The sequence below is a fragment of the Tinamus guttatus genome, unplaced genomic scaffold (assembly GCF_059628265.1).
Source record: "Tinamus guttatus ecotype Peru unplaced genomic scaffold, ASM5962826v1 Tinamus_guttatus_pri_ptg000155l, whole genome shotgun sequence".
NCBI lineage: Eukaryota > Metazoa > Chordata > Aves > Tinamiformes > Tinamidae > Tinamus > Tinamus guttatus.
This window is the reverse complement of record NW_028288689.1, coordinates 187,479-204,695: the sequence shown is the minus strand read 5'-3', so window position 1 is coordinate 204,695 and position 17,217 is coordinate 187,479. Positions and strand designations below refer to the sequence as shown.

General features: G+C 73.6%; 2 protein-coding genes across 3 annotated transcripts; one reads left to right on the top strand and one right to left on the bottom strand.

Annotated features, from left to right (window-relative positions):
- Positions 1-279: 279 nt before the first annotated feature.
- Positions 280-10,855, top strand: DBN1 (drebrin 1). 2 transcript variants are annotated; one of them, XM_088522544.1, is made up of 15 exons: positions 280-487; positions 4,332-4,387; positions 4,473-4,585; positions 4,677-4,751; positions 4,849-4,995; positions 5,191-5,268; positions 5,366-5,517; positions 5,709-5,772; positions 5,849-5,908; positions 5,997-6,111; positions 7,765-7,902; positions 8,929-9,060; positions 9,887-10,473; positions 10,580-10,682; positions 10,774-10,855. In XM_088522544.1, the coding sequence occupies exons 1-15, from the start codon at positions 402-404 to the stop codon at positions 10,842-10,844; spliced, it is 1,977 nt and encodes a 658-aa protein (XP_088378670.1). In that variant the 5' UTR covers positions 280-401; the 3' UTR covers positions 10,845-10,855. The 2 variants fall into 2 exon arrangements, with proteins under 2 accessions (XP_088378670.1, XP_088378672.1); XM_088522546.1 differs by lacking the exon at positions 7,765-7,902 and having other exon boundaries at positions 281-487.
- Positions 10,856-12,014: 1,159 nt separating this feature from the next.
- PRR7 (proline rich 7, synaptic) lies at positions 12,015-13,384 on the bottom strand. Its single transcript, XM_088522543.1, has 2 exons — positions 13,011-13,384; positions 12,015-12,409 (listed from the first exon to the last, which is right to left on the bottom strand). The coding sequence occupies exons 1-2, from the start codon at positions 13,297-13,299 to the stop codon at positions 12,021-12,023; spliced, it is 678 nt and encodes a 225-aa protein (XP_088378669.1). The 5' UTR covers positions 13,300-13,384; the 3' UTR covers positions 12,015-12,020.
- Positions 13,385-17,217: the final 3,833 nt, after the last annotated feature.

Genomic DNA, 17,217 nt, shown 5'->3' with positions numbered 1-17,217 from the left:
CACAAGGTCCCTGGGGCACAGGGACCAGAGAGGACAGCCCCGAGCGTGGAGTCTGTGTGTGCGGGGTCCCCGGGTGCGGGGTCCCCGGGTGCGGGGTCTCTGCACATGGGCTCCCTGGGGTGCGGGGTCCCCGCGCGCGCGGTCAGCCCGGGGAGGGGCCGGTGCTGGCGGCGCCCCCGAGCCCGGCGCGGCGGGGGGCGGCAGCGGGGCCGGGCCCGGGCCCGGGGCGGGGGCCGGGGCGGGCGGGGGCGGGGGGGCCGCCGTTCGCGGCGCTAGGACCGGGCGCGGCGGCGGGCGGAGCCTCCCCGCCGCTCGCCCCTCCGCCCGGCCGCTGCGGCAGTGTCTCGGAGGCGGGCAGGCGGCCGGTCCCTCCGGTCCCCCGGCAGCATCCCGGCCCCGCCATGGCTGGCGTCGGCTTCGCGGCGCACCGCCTGGAGCTGCTCGCCTCCTACCAGGACGTGATCGGCGAGGACAGCCCCACCGACTGGTGAGCGCGCCCGCCGCCGCTGCCGCCCCTTTGTCCCCGCCGCGGGGCCCTTTGTGCGCCGCGGCTCCCGGTGCACCGGGCGCGCTGCCGCCGGGGCCGCACCCCGCGATGCGCCCCGGCCGCGCGGGCCCCGCCGCCGCCCGCAGCCCCCCGGCACCTGCCGCCGCACCGGCCCGGGAGGTGCCCGCGCCGCCCCGGCACACAAAGGCGGGCGGGGCCGGGCGGGCGGAGGGGGGTGTGCCCGGCCCGCCGCCCCCGGTGCCCGCCGCCCCCGGTGCCCGCACCTGCCCGCGCCGCACCGGCCCGGGGCGCGGCCCCGCTTTGTCTGCGCGGCGCCGGCACGTGCGAGCGCCGGGACCCCCCGCCCCCGGCAGCCCCGGGGGGGCGGCACCGCGGGGAGCCCCGGGCGGCGGGAGGGAGGGGAGAACCCCCCCCCTTTCCTCCCGTTTCCTCCCTCCCCTTCCTCCCCGCACCCCCCGCACCGCGCACCGGGAGGAGCGGGAGGCCCGCGTGCGGCGACCGGGAGGGCACCGGGGGCCGCCGTGGCCCCGGGACGCGGCCGCGCTGCCTCGCCATTGTGTGGGGCCGGCACAGGGGGGTTCCCCCGGCCCGGGTCCCCCGGCCCTGCCGCCACTGCCGCCGCCCCGCGGCCTGCAGGCGGGGGGGGGCTGGGGTTACCGGCCCCCGCTTCCTTCCTGCTCCCGGCCCCCCGCAGCTCCGGGCAGGCCGGGGCGCCGGGGGTGGGAACGGGGGCACCAGGAGGGGCTGCACAGCCAGGGCGCCCTGGGGAGCTCCCTGCAGCAGCACCGGGCTGGAGCTGCTGCACGCCCTGGGCATCCCAGGGCACGGCACCCGTGTCCTCCCCGCCGTGGATGTCTCTGTGGAGCCGCGGGGTGGGTGCTGACGGGTGCTGACAGGTGCCTCCATGCTGGGGGCGTCTGGGGCCGCTTGCAGCCCCTCTGCCCTGGCTCGCAGCACAGGAGCCTGGCCCCATTTCCCCCAGGTCCGCAGGCAGCACCGGATGCGTCTCCTGGCCCCACCCAGGTGGCCATGGCCCATCCCCCTGGTCCCCAGGGCCCTCTCCTCGCTCCCCTCTGTCCCCGGGGGACAGATGCTGCAGATGTCCCTGGAGGTGCAGCCCTCTGGGCAGAACTGGCATGATGGCTGTGCTGGGACGCGCATTGTGTGCCCACTGCCTGCTGGGGTGCCTGCTGCTCTCCTGTCCTTGTCCTGCACCCGCTCTCCTCCTGGGGTGCCCGCCGTGCCCGGCTCGCCAGGGCACCCCATGGACCGGGGGGCAGCAGCAGCCGCCGTGCTCTGGGGCTGGGCGGGATCTTGGGCTCCGGGGAACCCCTGGGCGCCGCCGGCGGTGTGCGGAGCGCGGTGTGCGTAGCCGGCCAGGAGGCAGCTGTCAGCCCCGGGTATGTCTTAGTTCCCGGCATCCGCTGCAAAGATCCCTCCCTGCCAAAGCTGCTGAGAGCAGCAGAAACAGCTCCCGGGCAGCAGAGTGCCAGGGCTGCCCCCCTCCTCCACCTGAGGACCCTGCGGGGACGTGAGCAGCAGCCGGGCTCTGTCCCCGGGGCTGAGCTCGCTCCATCCTCCCGTGTCCTCCAGCCCCATGGTCCCCTGTGGGGCAGGCTGAGGCCGAGCTGCATGCCCGGCTGCGTGGTGCTGGGGGTGGCAGCATCCCTGCTGCAGGGCCTGGGGCTTTTGTGTTCCCTGGGCCGGGGGGATGAGGGTGCGGAGCGGTGATGGGGGCTGCGTGAGGGGTGACAGGGGCCACCGGGGGTGGTAGCCACCCTGGCCCTTGCCGAGCGCTCGGGGCTCGCTGCAGGCAGAGGGCCTGGTGCCGGGGGATGCCACACGCTGCCCATCCGGGATCCCCAGGGTCGTGCAGGGGAAAGGATGTTTAGTCTGGGATTCCCCCCCCGGCCCTGAGCCGAGTCCTGGAGGGTCCGAGAGTCCCCTCCCCCTGCCCGGCCTCGCGGAGGCTGCTGGGGCCCATTACTCGATAGGAAAGGAATTTGGTGCTGCTTTCGGAGCACGCCGACTCCCTGGAGCTCAGAGCCACATTGGAAACACATGTGCCCGGGGCTGGGGCAGGCGGGCCGGGGGCCGCCGCTTCCCCCCCACCTACCAGCGCCGTGTGGGGGCGGGCGCCCTGGGTCGTGCGTGGGCGCCGATCTGCCACCCTCTGCTCTGCAAATCTCTGGGGCTGCAGCGGGGCCCAGGGCGCCCGGCCCCCCTGGTGATGGGGGACCCTCCGGAGCATCCCCGCTCCCAGGGTTTTGCGGGGCGGCCACTTCCCTCTTGCGCATGGCGCATGTCCCCGGAGCCAGGGCTGCGGGAGGAGGCCGAGGGACGAGCGTTGCCGCGGGCAGGCGCCGCGCTGCTCGTGCAGCCTGTGCTCTCCGCTGCAGCCTGCGCCCGCCGCGGCACCGCTGGGCTCCGCTGCCCTTGGGCTGTGCATAGGGCCTGCTCCAGCCTCTGGGATGCTGCTGCTCCCAGTGCTGGCTCCAGTCTCTGGATTGGAAAATGTCGCGATTCCCTGGCCTTGACCTGGTCCTGGCTGTGCCAGCCTGGGCTGGGCTGCAAGGGGGTTTCCCTGGGGCCAAGGGCAGCAGCTCCGCGCTGGAGGCAGCCCCGCGCACAGGCCTGGCTGGAGCGGCGGGGACCCCAGGAGGCTCCGGTCGTGTCGCTGTCCACGAGCCCCCGGCTCCTGTCTGCAGGCCTGGGCTCCCCCCGCACTAGAGCCCATTTTGGGGGGGCGGGAAGTGGGGCTGGGTACATGCACAGGCTGGGGCTGCAGCAAACCCCGCACCGCGCAGCTCCAGCACCGGGAGACGGCGCTGGCTCCGGCTGCCGATTAGCTGGCTTTGGATGCGCGGATTAAAGTCAATCCTGTTGGTGCAATTATCTGTGGCTGGCTGCCGGAGCAGGGCCCCAGCCCGCGCGGGGGGCTTGGTGGGGGGCATGGAGGTGGGCGCATTCCCCCCCTCTTCACCAGTGCAAATTTTCCATATTTAGCCCTGATGCTTAATTCCCGGCATGTCTCAGCTCCCCGCATCCAGCCAAGGCCCAGGCCGGCATCGGGGTTGCGGGGAGGCGACTTGGCCGGTTCCGAATCAGGGCCATCCCTGCTGCAGCCCCCCGTGGGTTGCGGCGTGGGGGTCCCGGCACGGCGGCCCCGGCGCTGCGGGAGCAGCGCGTGACGGCAGCGCCCGCGTTGGGCCGCTGCCCGCGGCCTCCCCCGCGCCCTCCGCGGCGGCGATGGCGGCGCCGGTCCCGGCTGGGGTTGCTGTGGCGACGGAGGATGCGGGTTGCCTGGAGAAGCTGCAATTTCCATCCTCGCCCACGACGCCCGCACCCCTTCGGCCTCCTTTCCCCGCCGATCCCAACGCGCTCCCTGCCCGAGGGGCGGCCGCGGAGCCGCGGGGGCTCTTGTTGGAGCCCGAGGGGGGTTTTCCGCGCGGCGGCGATGGCGGGCGAGGGGCCGGTATCCAGGGAACGGTCTCCATGGCGTTCCCCGCGCAGCCCGGCGGCGGCGGCACATTGATTCGCTGCTGCCGCTGCTCTGCGTCCTCCCCCGGCCGGGAGCCCGGCGGGCCGGCGGCTCACGCAGCCCCGCACGTGAGCGGCCCTGCCGGGGCGCCCGGCCCCTGCGGCACCGGCACGGCCCCACATGGAGGCCCCTGCCCGCAGCGGGGGAGAAGCCCCCAGCCCCACGGGCACAGATGGGCTGATGGGCAGGGGGGCTGTGTGGCAGCTCCGGGGCACCCGATGGAGACACATCCCCCACCGGGAAGGGGGTCGGAGCGGCCGCTCACCCGGCCTGTCTCCCCAGGGCCCTCTACACGTACGAGGATGACTCCGATGATCTGAAGCTGGCGGCATCGGGAGGTAAGGCCCGTGCTGCCGTGGCCGGTGCGACTCAGGGCCACCCGTGCCATGGGGGCTCACGGTGACCCCCTCTCTGCTGTGCCAGGCGGCGGCTTGCTGGAGCTCTCGGGCCACTTTGAGATCCAGAAGGTCATGTACGGCTTCTGCAGCGTCAAGGACCCCCAGGCCGTGCTGCCCAAATACGTCCTCGTCAACTGGGTGAGTGGTGGGCACCGAGCGCGGCGCGCCGGGAGGGCCGGGGGCTGCCCCGCGTCCCCGCGCGACTCAGCACCCGGCCCTGCCGCCGCAGGTGGGCGAGGACGTGCCGGACGCCCGCAAGTGCGCGTGTGCCAGCCACGTGGCCAAGATCGCCGAGTTCTTCCAGGTGGGTGCGAGCGGGGACGGCGGCGCGGGGCGCCCCGGGCATCCCGCCCGGGGGCCGTTCCGCTCTGTGACCCCCCCGGTGCCGCCGTTCCTGCCAGGGTGTGGATGTGATCGTCAACGCCAGCAGCGTGGAGGACATCGACCCGGGCGCCATCGGGCAGCGGCTCTCCAACGGGCTGGCGCGCGTCTCCAGCCCCGTGCTGCACCGCCTGCGCCTGCGCGAGGACGAGAACGCCGAGCCCGTGGTAACGTCCCCGCGGAGGCCGGCGCGGCGGGACGGGGAGCGGGGCGGGATGCGGCAGGGCTGCTCCGGAGCATCCCTCCGGCACAGCCGCTGCAGCCCACCGCCCCATGTGCCGCTTCCTTTTATTCCCCTCGCTGATCCCAGCCCCGTCCTGCGGGACGCCCCCTCCGTCCCCCCCTGACTCTCCTCCGTCCAGGGCACCACCTACCAGAAAACCGACGCCACCGTGGAGATGAAGCGGATCAACCGGGAGCAGTTCTGGGAACAGGCCAAGGTAGGGGCATCCCCACCGCCCCGAGGGCAGCCCGGCACCCTCGGGGCCAGGGGCAGCCAGGACGGGGCTGATGGGCTGCCCCATCCCTGGCCCGCAGAAAGAGGAGGAATTGCGCAAGGAGGAGGAGCGGAAAAAGGCGCTGGACGCACGGCTGCGATTCGAGCAGGAGCGCATGGAGCAGGAGCGGCTGGAGCAGGAGGAGCGGGAGAGGCGCTACCGGGAGCGCGAGGAGCAGATCGAGGAGCACAGGCAGGCGCAGTGCCCGGGCGCGTGCGCGGCGGTGACTCGAGGGCTTCCCGGGACACCCCTGCAGGCCTCGCTGGGTGTGCGGCCATGGGCACGGAGGGGCTGGGTGCGCGGGCGCCGCGGCGGGAGCCGGGGAGCGGGCGCAGGAACGGGTGTGCGGGCAGCGCTGAGCCGCTGTCCCGTGCCCTCGGCAGGCGGAAGCAGCAGAGCATGGAGGCGGAGGAGGCCCGGCAGCGCCTCAAGGAGCAGTCCATCTTCGTGAGTGCCGCGGCGCGCGGGGCCGGGGCTGCCCCTGGGCCGGGCGCTGGCGCCACTGAGGCTGCTCTCTCCGCAGGGGGAGCAGCAAGAGGAGGACGACAGGCAGCAGCTCCGGAAATCGGAGTCGGAGGTGGAGGTGAGCGCGGCGGCCGGGCCCGGCGCTGCTCTCCGCCCTGTGGGGCTGCGGGGCTGCCCGTGGCGCTCACGCTGCCCCGTCCCCGCAGGAGGCCGCGGCCATCATCGCCCAGCGCCCCGACAACCCCCGCGACTTCTTCAAGCAGCAGGAGCGGGTGGCGTCGAGCAGCAGCGAGGCCGTCTCGCCGGGCAGCCACAGGACAGGTGAGGGGCCGCGGGCGCCGCGGGTGGGCGCGGGCAGCAGGTAAGTGCGGGGCCGGCGGCGCTGCGGGCGCTGTCCCCACTGCTGGCCCCGCTGCGGCTGCTCCGGGGGCTGGGGAAGGTCGCCCCTCCGGGCACCTCGCTGCAGGGCTGCAGCCCGCCCCATGCCCGGGAGCCTGCGGGGAGCGGGGTGCCCGTGCGGGGCAGAGCTGCAGGGCTGCGCGCTGCAGCGCCCGGGGCGCACGTGGGGGCCGGCGCGGTTGCTCTGCGGGTGCGTGTGGGGCAGATGGGGGCCGCGCGTCTGCCTGGGTATGTGGCGCAGATATGGGGCGCCCACCCCGCGTGTCCCGTGACGCACCCGCCGCGGTCCCCACCGTGCACGTGTGTGTGTGGGGCAGGCGTCAGGGTGACGCCGGCAGGCTCTGTGTCTATGGAGGGCTGACATTGGGGACAGCATCACTGGGGGCTGCCCCACAGGAGGCTGCTCTGCCCCACAGCGTGGGGTCCAGCCCTGAGGCCCCATTTGTGGCTCTTGGATAGCTCTCTGTGGCTCTCTGTCTGTCTGTCTGGAGGGAGCCTCCAGCTGTGGGGCTGCGCTGTGGGGGTGTACCATGGGTTGGGTTGTGCTGCGCGCTGTGCGTGGGGCTGTGCTGAGGCTCCTGCTGTGGGGCTGTGCTCATTCTGTGTCATGGGGCTGTGCTGCGGGGCTCTGCCGTGGGGCTGTGGTTGTGCTGTGCCGTGGGGCTGTGACGAGGCTCCTGCCATGGGGCTGCGCCAAGGCTGCTGCCATGTGGCTCTGCAGTGGGGCTGTGCCAAGGCTCCTGCTGTGGGGCTGTGCTCGTGGGGTGCCGTGGGGCTGTGCCCAACGCTCTAGCCATGGGGCCGTGCTGGGGCCTTGCCATGGGTTTGTGCCATGGAGCCGTGATGGGGGGGCTGTGCTGGGATCTGCGCCGTGGGGCTGTGCCGTGGGTCGCTCTGTGCTGTGGGGGCTTGTGTTGGGTTGTGCCATGGCTGTGTCCTGGCCTCGTTCCCCACACTGGTACTGCTGTCAGCACTGCCTTCCTCACCTTCATCCTCCTCGTCCCACTGTCAGCACTGCCTTCCTGCTCTCCATCCTCCTCATCCTGCTGTTGGCACTTGCTTTCCCCCATCCCACTGTCAGCACTGCCTTCCTCACCTTCATCCTCCTTGTCCCACTATCAGCACTGCCTTCCTCACCTTCATCCTCCTCGTCCCACTGTCAGCACTGCCTTCCTGCTCTCCATCCTCCTCATCCTGCTGTTGGCACTTGCTTTCCCCTCACTCCACTATCAGCACTGCCTTCCTCACCTTCACCCTCCTCGTCCCACTGTCAGCACTGCCTTCTTCCCCTCCATCCTCCTCATCCCGCTCTTGGCACTTGCCTTCCTCCTCTCCTCACTTGCCAGTCCTCCTCGTCCCACTGTCAGCACTGCCTTCCTGCTCTCCGTCCTCCTCGTCCCGCTGTTGGCACTTGCTTTCCTGCCCCCATCCTGCTGTCAGCACTGCCTTCCTCCCCTCCGTCCTCCTCACCCCGCTGCATCCCGGTGCCCCGGCCCTGCCATGGCCCCCCTGCCTGGGGACTGACCCCTCTCTTCGCTCTCTCTCCCCGTCCGTCTGTCTGTCTTTCTCTCGCAGGTCGTCTGCACTGTTCTTTCATAAAGACAGCTGACAGTGGGCCGCCTTCTTCCTCTTCCTCCTCCTCCTCCCCCCCGCGGACCCCCTACCCCTATATCTCCTGCCACCGCACCCCAAATCTCTCCTCTTTCTTTCCATGTAGGTAGCTGGGAGACACTGGGTGCGCAGGGCCCGGCACGTGGCGCCGGCCGATCCCGCTGCGCCGGGCGCGCGAGGACAGAGCCGCCGGCCGAGCCGCCCTGCGGGCTGGGGGGCCGGGAGCACAGAGTGGGGACTGCACCCCGGGGCACCCTGCAAGCTGTGGGGCAGATGGAAATGGGGCAGGCTGTGCCATAGCGGAGGGGGCATGGGGCAGGCTGTACCCGTGGGGCAGATGGGGACGGGACGGGCTGTGCCGTAGCACAGGGAAGCAGTGGGCAAGCTGTGCCCCTTGGGGAGAGGGAATAGGGGCAAGCTGTGCCCATGGGGTAGAAAGAGATGTGCAGGCTGTGCCATAGAGTGGTGGGGAGGCCATGGAGCAGGCTGTGCCCATGGGGCAAAAGGAGACGAGACAGACTGTGCCCATGGGGCAGAAAGATGCAGCAAGCTCTGCCCATGGCATGAGGGTGCATGGGGCAGGCTGTGCCCCTGGGGAGGACGACAATGGGGTGCGCTGTGCCCGTGGGGCAGATGGGGATGGTGCCCTCAGCATAGGGGGCACCGGGGCAGGCTGTGCCCATGCCATTGTGGGGGGCATGGGGCAAGCTGTGCCCCCAGTGTGGATGGAGATGGGGCAGGCTGTGCCTGTGGGGCAGGGAAACAGGCAGGTTGTGTGTGGGGCCGCCCCACCGGGGGCCAGGGGGACAGGCTGGGCTTGTGGGGTTGCACATTTCGAGCACTGCTGGGGGCAACGTGGCACTGTACCCGTGGGGCAGAGGAGGGACACAGAGTGTCTGCCCATGGGGCAGAGGAGGGACATCATTGGCAGGGGAGGGCAGTGCACGAGGCCCTGGGATGGGACTGCCCGTCCCCCATGTCGGGGCTCCGGCTGTGGGGTGCCGAGGGCACCTCTGCCCCACACCTGCAGCGGGGGCAGCGCGGCAGCAGGGCCAGGAGCGCGGGCAGCGCGGGGGCGCCGGGCCCCGCCGCGCGGGCGCCCCCCAAGCCGCGTCTCCGTGTCCGCAGGCAGCCAGTCCGACGCCTTCCGCAAGGCCGCGGCGCCCGGCTGCAGCCCCTGTGAGTCCAGCCCGGCCTCCACGCCGCGGGGCGAGCCGGGCGCCCGTGCGCCGGGCCCGGAGACGCCGCCAACGCCCAAAGGTGGGCACGGGGCCGCCCCCCATAAGTGCCCCGCATTGTCACTGCTGCCCCCCGCTGCACAGCCCCCAGTGCATGCGCGCGGTCCCTGCTGCATCTGCCCAGTGCATCGCCGCCGTCCCTGCTGCATTGCCGCCGTCCTGTCTGCATCCCCGCCGTCCCGGTGCATCCCCGCCGCCTTGTGTGCATCCTCGTTCTTCCCGCTGCATCCTCGCCAGCCCTGGTGCAGCTCTACCATCCCTCCCCTGCATTGCCTGGTGCAGCTCTACCATCTCCGCCACATTCTCTGCTGCATCCCCTGACATCCCTTCTGCATCTCCGGTGCATCCCGCTGTCCCTAGTGCATTCCTTCCATTCTCTCTGCATCCCTGCTGTTCCCTGTGCATCCCCGCTGTCCCTGGAATATCCCTGCCATCTGCTCTGCATTGCCTGGTGCAGCTCTGCCGTCCTTGCTGCATTCCCCAGTGCATCCCTGCAGCGCATCCCTGCTGCATTCGCCAGTGCATCCCCACACTGTGCAGCTCCCACTCCCCATGGCCAGCGCATCCTCATCATCCCTGGTGCCTCCCAGCATCTCCTGCGCGCGCTGGTGCGATCCCGCTGCCTCCTCTGGTGCCTCCATCTGCACCTCTCGCTCCCACTGTGCCCCGCTGCGCCTCAGCCCCCACAAGCAGACACAGGCCTCCCCTCTGCATCCCCGTGGGCTCTTCTGGCCCCGTGTGTGTCCCAGCGGTTGCCCAGGGTGTCCCCCCCCCATTCCCACCCTGTCCCCAGTGTCCCTGGCACTGCGGGGGGGGGTGGCCCTGCTGACCGCACTGTCCCCCCGCAGACTCCCCCAGCCCCAGCGCCCTGGAGGCAGAGCCGGCCGCCCCCGAGCAGCACTGGCCCTTCCCGGGGGCCGAGGACAAGGCCGCGGAGCCCCCCGGGGATGAGCCCGGCGCCAGGCCGGCCTGGACAGCGGGCGCTGACGCCCTGGGGGACCTGCTGAGCCTGGAGCCCGCGGCGCCGTCCCCGGAGCCCGCGGCGGCCGAGCCCCAGCCCGCGGGGACGCCCGGCGCCGAGAGCCTCCTCGACCTGTGGCAGAGCGACGGGGCCGCCCCCGCCGCCGCCGCCCCGACATGGCCCCTGCCCGCGGGTGCCCCGGAGGGCCCCGCGGCCGCCCCCGAGGCCCTGCTGGCTGACGACGGGGCCCTGCTGGGCCTGGACGAGCTGCCGGAGCCGCCGGCCACGTTCTGCGACGCGGAGCAGGAGGAGGAGCCGGGCAGCGTGGTCGCGCTGGAGGGACCCCACGCCATGACGCTCAGCTACCAGCACGCGCTGCAGGAGGCCGCCCTGGGCCACCCGGGCGCCGAGACCCCCCTCATGACCAACGGGGAGATGGCCCTCAAGGACGGCACGCAGGGCCGCGGCGAGCAGGTGAGCGCCGCTGCCACGAGCGCGCCCGGGCTCAGCGCGGCTCTGGGCTGGGCACTCCGGGATGGGGACAGGGACAAGCCATGGAGGTGCCGCATCCCTCCCGCAGGCCAGCGAGGGCTACTTCAGCCAGTCGCAGGACGAGGAGGTACCGCAGCCCGAGGAGCTCTCGGCCAAGGCCCCCCAGCCCATCTTCTACAACAAGCCCCCAGGTGAGTGGGGGGAGACGGGATGGGGGGGTCCGTGGGAGCACCCCCCCGGCACCTTGGTCCCCCCCGGCCCACGGCGCCGTCTGTCCCGCAGAGATCGACATCACGTGCTGGGACGCGGACCCGCTGCCGGAGGAGGAGGAGAGCTTCGGGGGCGGCGTGTAAGGCTGGGCGCCGCTCCCGGCGCACGGAGCCAGCCCTGCCGCGCGGGCGCACGCGGGCGCTGCCGCGGGGCCCGGTGCCCTCCCCGCGGCCGCCCCGCGCGCTGACGCCTCCGCCTGGGAGCCGGGGGGCCGCCCTGCAGCGCCCCTGCCCCGGGGCACCTTTTTCAGCTCCCCCTTCTCTTTCTCTCTCTCTTTTTTAAGTTGTCGGTAGGAGACGTGTCAGTCCGCCATCCCCCTGCCCCTTAGTAGTCCCCCCGCTGCCCCGGCTCCCCTGCCCAGGGGGGACGGTGCCGCCCCGCGGTGCCCGGGCGTGCGACGGGCTCTTGCTCTCTCCTTGCCCGCCGGCTCCCCGCGGAGCCCCCGAGTACTTTGCACGAGTTCAAAAGAGGAATACTAATAAATGAATATGGCAATAAAGCGACCCTACCGAGGCAAGGCTGCGGCCGGCTGTGCCCCCCGCCCATCCCACCCCCCTGAAAACCTCTGCTGCTCCCCCCTCGCCTCCCTCCTTTCCCCGCGCCGGCTGCACCAGGGCCCGCGCGGCGTCGGGCGCGAGGGCGGCGCTCGCTCCAACCTCCTCCTCGTGCCGAGGCCGCCCGCCCGCCGTCCCCGCAGCCCGGGCACGGGGCTTTGCCCCCTGGACCCCCCCATCCCGCCCTATCCCCTGCCCGCCCCGCTTGGCCCCTCGCTTGGCCCCTCTCTCCCGTACGGTAACTGTTTTTTGGAAAGCACAAGTTCTGTAACGGCCGTGTGCTCATGTATGTTAATAAATAAAGCAACTCCCAAGGGGGGCTGCCGCCTGCGTAGGGGGACGCCGGGATGGGGGGACGCAACGCCAGCGCCCTGGGGGGGAGGCCAGCCGCTTCCACAAACTTTTATTCTCAAACTGTAACAAACAAGATAAGAAACAGAGCAGAGTCTGGGCCCGGCTCCGAGCCCCCCTGGCCACGGGGGGACGATGGGGGACGGCGGGGGCGAGATGGGGAACCAGCCCCTCACGCGCTGGCTGTGGCCGGGGCGCCCGTCCTGGCAGGGGGGCGAGCGGAGGCGGCGGGGGAGCGGGGGGCCCAGCTGGGGATGGCATTCCCGGGAAAAGCGGGAGGCCGAGCACCCCCCTCCCAAACCCCCCCGGCCCGTTTCCGCAGCTCCGGCCGCGCGGGCTGCAGCCGCCGCGGGGCTACACAGCCGTAGTCCTGCCGAAGAGGGGCATGGAGACCGGGAGGTGCCAGGGCCCTGGCTCGAACGTGTCCCTGCTGCTGAGCTCCGAGTCCGTCCAGCTGGGGAACATGCGCGGCGAGCACTCGCCCTGCAGGTAGAGGTCCGGGCAGGCGGGCCCCGGGCTGGCCGCGCGGGGCAGGTGCAGGGCCGAGCCGTAGCCCGTGTCCAGGAAGAGGGGCTTGTAGCTGGGCGGCTGCTCCTGCTTCTCCAGCCGCTCGTGGCTCAGGAAGGGGGCGTTGATCTTGCGGTACAGCCCCCGCGTGTCCATGAGCACCTCGCTGTACGGCGGCGGCGGCTCCGCCATCAGCAGCGCCTCCTCGTAGCACGGCGGCTTCGACAGGTCCGACTCTGCAAGGCAACGCATCCACCCAGCCGGCCCGTCAGTGCGGCCGGCGGGACTCATCCGGCCGCCCCTCTGTCTGTCCCTCCTGCTGGTGGCACCGGGCTCTGTCCCCTCCCTCCGCCCCCGCGCCCCAGTGGGGAGGTGCTGCCGCGGCTGCGCTGCTCCTGCAGCTAGAGCGCGCTCGGGGACACTGCACGCGGCAGGATGCAGCACGGGGGCGGTTCGTGGGGACGCTGCAAGCTCCAGGGGGCTGCAAACAGCTCTTGCTGTGGGGACACTGCAGCCTGGGGGACGCTGCAAGCTGGCAGCCAGCGGGCGCGCTGCAAATGGCTCTTGCTAGAATGTGCTCACGGTGATGCTGCAAGCCGGGGGGGAGCTGCAAAGGGCTCTTCCTAGCGCGTGCTCATGGAGCTGCTGAACGGTAGGGGCGGCACAGGCCGCTTGCCACAGCGAGCTCAGGCAGACGCTGCGAGCGGCTCTTCCTGGAACGTGCTCATGGGAACGCTGCAAGCCTGGGAGCTCGCGCGGCCGCGCGCACGGCGCCGCGCAGAGGCCTCCCGCGCAGGCCGGCAGCAGCATCGCGGCCGGCGAGGCCCCGTTCCTTACCGTGCCGGCAGCTCCAGGGCCGCGGGGGAGGGATGTGGGGGTGGTGGGGCTCGACGCGGAGCCGGTGGGGGATGGCGATGCCGGGGGGGCTGCCAGCGTAGCCCTCGTAGTGCAGGGGCTCCAGCTCCAGCGTGCGCAGGCTCTGCTCCCGCAGGCGCTCCTCCTGCTGCCGCTTCATGCGCCGCCGCAGGTAGCTGCAGAAGCAGCACAGCAGCACGATGAGGCCCCAGATGAGCCAGAAGCCGGCGAAGCAGGTGAGGAACGTGTAGGTGCCCTGGGACATCACCATCTTCGCGTGGGCCCGCCGGGGGGACGCCCCGGCCTCTCGCTGCCCTGTGCAGGGGGATGCTCCAGGCCTCAGCGGGGCCGGGGTGGCGGCGACTCTGCAGGGGCCAGCGGCGCCCTCCCCATGCCCCGCGCGGCGGCTGCAGCGCGCGCTGGCTCCGCGCTGCCCTCAGGAGCCCTGGGCGGCCGGCGCCATCGGAGCGCTGGAACGGGAGCCGGAGCGGGGCTCAGGCGGGGACGCGGCAGCGGGACGCGGCGGCGCCCGGAGCGCCGGGTCGGGCCGGGCGGCCGGAAGGGTGAGGCGAACCCACAGGCCAGCGGCTGCCCATCGCTGTGGCGGCGCCCTGCAGGGAGACACACGGAGGGACGGGGGGACAGGGGGAGAGGACGTGAGCGCGGCGGGGACGCGGCGGCCCGTTCCCATGGCGACGCGCGCCACATGCGCAGCGCTGGGCGCCGCCGCCAGCAGCCCCACGCACGCCCACGGCCCCGCATGCGCCCACGGCCCCGCGCGCGCCCACGGTGCGCGCCCCTCGCCCTGCGCCCACCCGCTGCGGGTGTCCCCCGGTCCTGGGTGCTGTGCACTGGCAGAGCAGGGTGATGCAGCACCCAGCATGGTACCCAGCAGCGCCCCATCCACGGCGTCACCAGCGGCTCTTGGAGGCGCCCAGCAGGCACCGATGGTGGGTGCAAAGCACCACCGGCCCCGTGCTGTGGAGGAGGAGCGATGCACGGAGCTGGCCACCGTGGGCATCGGAGCATGTGCTGCTGGCAGGGAGGAGAGTGCCAGCCGGGGGTGGGTCTGGAAAGGGTGGCAGTCCCAGGCCCAGCTGGGTGAGGGGATTCTTGGTGCTGCAAGAGGGGGAGCAGGCGGCTGGGGGGGTGTTGTGCCATAGTAAACAGGGGTTGCACCCATAGGTGCTGAGCCTGGTTGAGGCTAAGGGGGAGCTGAGATGTCTTTTCTGATTTGGAAGGAAAGGTGATGGCTGCCTGTGAGCTCCTGGGGAGGAGCAGATCTTGGGAGGGGGAACTAAGGGCAGGGCGAGCGCGGAGGCGCCGCGGCTCCCACGTGCCTCCGCACGGTGGAAGGCAAGGTCGCCCGCGGTCCCCGAATGTAGGTCGGGTGCGGGAGGGCCGCGGCGGTGAGCGGGGCCAGGCAGTGCGGCGCCTGCGGGACCCTGGCGTCCGGCTGCCGGGGGAAGCGGGAAGGGCGCTGTGAGCAGCCGGCCGGAGGGCCGAGCCGCGGCCGGAAGGAGGCCGCCGGGAAGCGCTGGCCGCGCTCCGGCGATCCCCGTGGTGGGGCCGCGGCTGGCGGCAGGGGGGCTGCTCCACCGAGCAGACAAAAGGGGAGCCAGCCGTGGCGCGGGGCGCTGGACCCCCCTCCGCGGCGGCTCCGGGCCCCGTGGGCCGAGCACGGCGCCTGCTCCCAGCCCAGCTGGCTCGGTGGCTGTGGGGAAGCCCCCAGAATGGCTGTGGCCAACCTCGGTGCCAGCGCAAAGAGGTCTTGCTGCACCAGGGGCGAGATGGGGCTTGGCGGGGGACAGGGGTGGCTGGGGACCTTTGCCTTTGCAGAGCAGATGCTGGGGACTGGGTGCCCGGTGCCGTGGGTGCTCGGGGGCCGGGACGCGGGGCAGCCCCGGGGACACCCACGCTGGGCAGGGCTCCCGCGGGAGCGGGCAGGCGCCGCGATGCCCAGGGAGAGGCGGCCCGGAGCCAGGCCCGGGGACATCCCCGGGGCTCCCCGCTGCCCCCCGCCGCTCCCGGGGTCGCTTCCGCTCCCGGAGCCTCCGCCGGGGCTGGGGGGGCAGCGCCGCTCCCGCACCGGGCGCGGCACCCGCCGCTTCCCTCCCTCCTCCCGCCCCCGCGCCGCCGGCAGCGCGCGCCCGTCGGGGCCGAGCCGGGGGCGCGCGCCCCGGGAGGCGCCGCACACCGCCCCTGCCGCCCGGTTCCCGGTGGCGGCGACCCCCGCCGCGGCCCCGCGCCCTCCCCGCCGCGCAACAGGCGGCGGCGCCGCCGCCCGCTCCCTCCGCGGCTCCCGTTACCGGCGGCGCACGTGGCTCACGCGGCGACGGGCGGCGGCTCCGTGGGGCGGCGGCGGCGGGAGCGGGGGGAGGGGGTGCCGGTGCGCAGCCGGTGCGCGGCGCCGCCGCCGCCTCCCGGCGCTGCCTTTGTCTCCGGTGAGCGCTCCCGCGCCGCCGCCGCCGCGCGCCGCCCCGCCCGGGCTCCCGCCCCGCCGCTCCGCCCCGCCCTCGGCGCGGGGAGGGACCCGGGCGGCCGGGACCCGCCGGGGCCCCCGCCGCCTCCCCCCGCGCCGCCTCCGGGGCCCGCCGCGGTGGGGAAGGCGCCGGCGGGGCCCGGGGCGCCGCGCAGCCCGGCCCGGGAGGCGGCACCGCGCGGGGCCCGGGGGGGCGGCCCGAGCTGCCGGCGGGGGGGTCGCGGCCACGCAGTGTCCCCGGGATGGGTGGGGGGGGGTGACAGCGCGCCCCTCGGTGACAGCCACAGCCCCCTCCCCACCCTGGGATGGTGTCTACGGGTCTCAGGTGAGGGACAGCCAGGCACCCCCTCGGTGACAGCCACCCGAGCCCCTAGTGATGTCCATGGACCCCCGTGGGGCGAGGGACATGCAGGGCACCCTGGGTAGCAGCCACAAGCCTTGCCATCCCTCAGGGGTGGCGGTCACTCCATTTGTCCCAGGGTGACAGCAACACTGCTCCCTGGACAACGTGGGACAGTGGCCTGGCTGCCCTCCTTGGATAAGGAGACAGCAGTGGCCCAGCAGGGACACATGGGCACGTTACAGTCACACAGGTGCCCTGATCACCCCTGTACTGGATAGCGGTGGCCCCAGCACCGCGAGGGGCAGAGGTGGCCCTGGGTGAAGGCCGGGGGTCGGTCTCGGCTCTGGCCTCCTTGTGCCACCCCCGCGTCCCGCGGGTGTCCTCGGGGTGTCCCCGCGCTGCGCCCTGCGCGCCGGGAGCGCGGCCGGCGGGGCCGCCGTGCCAGGCGGGAGGCGGCGCGGGCACCGAGCCAGGGCCGCGGCCGCTTGGGCGGGGGTGCCCCGCGCGGGCCCTGACCCCGCGGCCGCTTCCTCGCCGTGGGCAGCCGCCGCGGCCTCACACTCGGCGCATTGTTCAGCGGCGGCTCCGGCCGGAAAGACTTCCTGCCTTCCCGGCAAGGAGCGGCGCCGCCGGGGCAGCCCGCGCGCCCCGCGGGGCCTCGTCCGCCCGCCCGCGGCCCCGGGCTCTCACTCACCTGGCAGGAACCGGCCTCCCGCCGCGGGACGGGGGCGCGCGGCGGCTCACGCGGGGGGCAGGAGGCCGCGGCCATGCAGGGGGGCGCGGGGGGCGGCCGCCCCGGCGCGGTGCCGGGCCCGGAGCTGCGGTGCCCGCGGCGGCGGGGGGAGGCGGGCGGGGGGGGCGCTCCCCGAGCCGCGTGCGGGGCTGGAGGAGGAGCCGTTGCCCAGGCAACCGCTCAGAGCATCCTTCATCCCTCACTCCTGGAGAGCGTGAGCGGCGCCGCCGCCTCCGCCCCCCGCGCCCAGCCCGGGGCTCCCCGGCCCGGGAGCCGGGCACCGAGGCAGGGCTCTCCCGGCGGCGCCGCTGGGGCGGCTGCGCGACCGTGCGCGGCCCCCCACGAGGACAGAGCTGGGAGGCTAAAGGATGGCGTGGGGCGAAGTGCAGGGAGGACCGCCCTGGCTCTCCTCGGCCCTCAGCCCCAGCGTGTCTGCCACCCCCCGCGTGCCCCGGGGAGCCACGGGGGGCCACGGGAACCAGGCTGGGCCACACAACACGGGCTGGTCACGCAGGGCCAGGGCACGGGCCCTGCACGGCCCTGGGCTGCTGCGGTGCAGGCAGTGCCAGAAGGGCAGCGCAACCAGCAGCAGCAGCGCCCATGATCGGCCACCCCAGGCAGTCCCCATCCC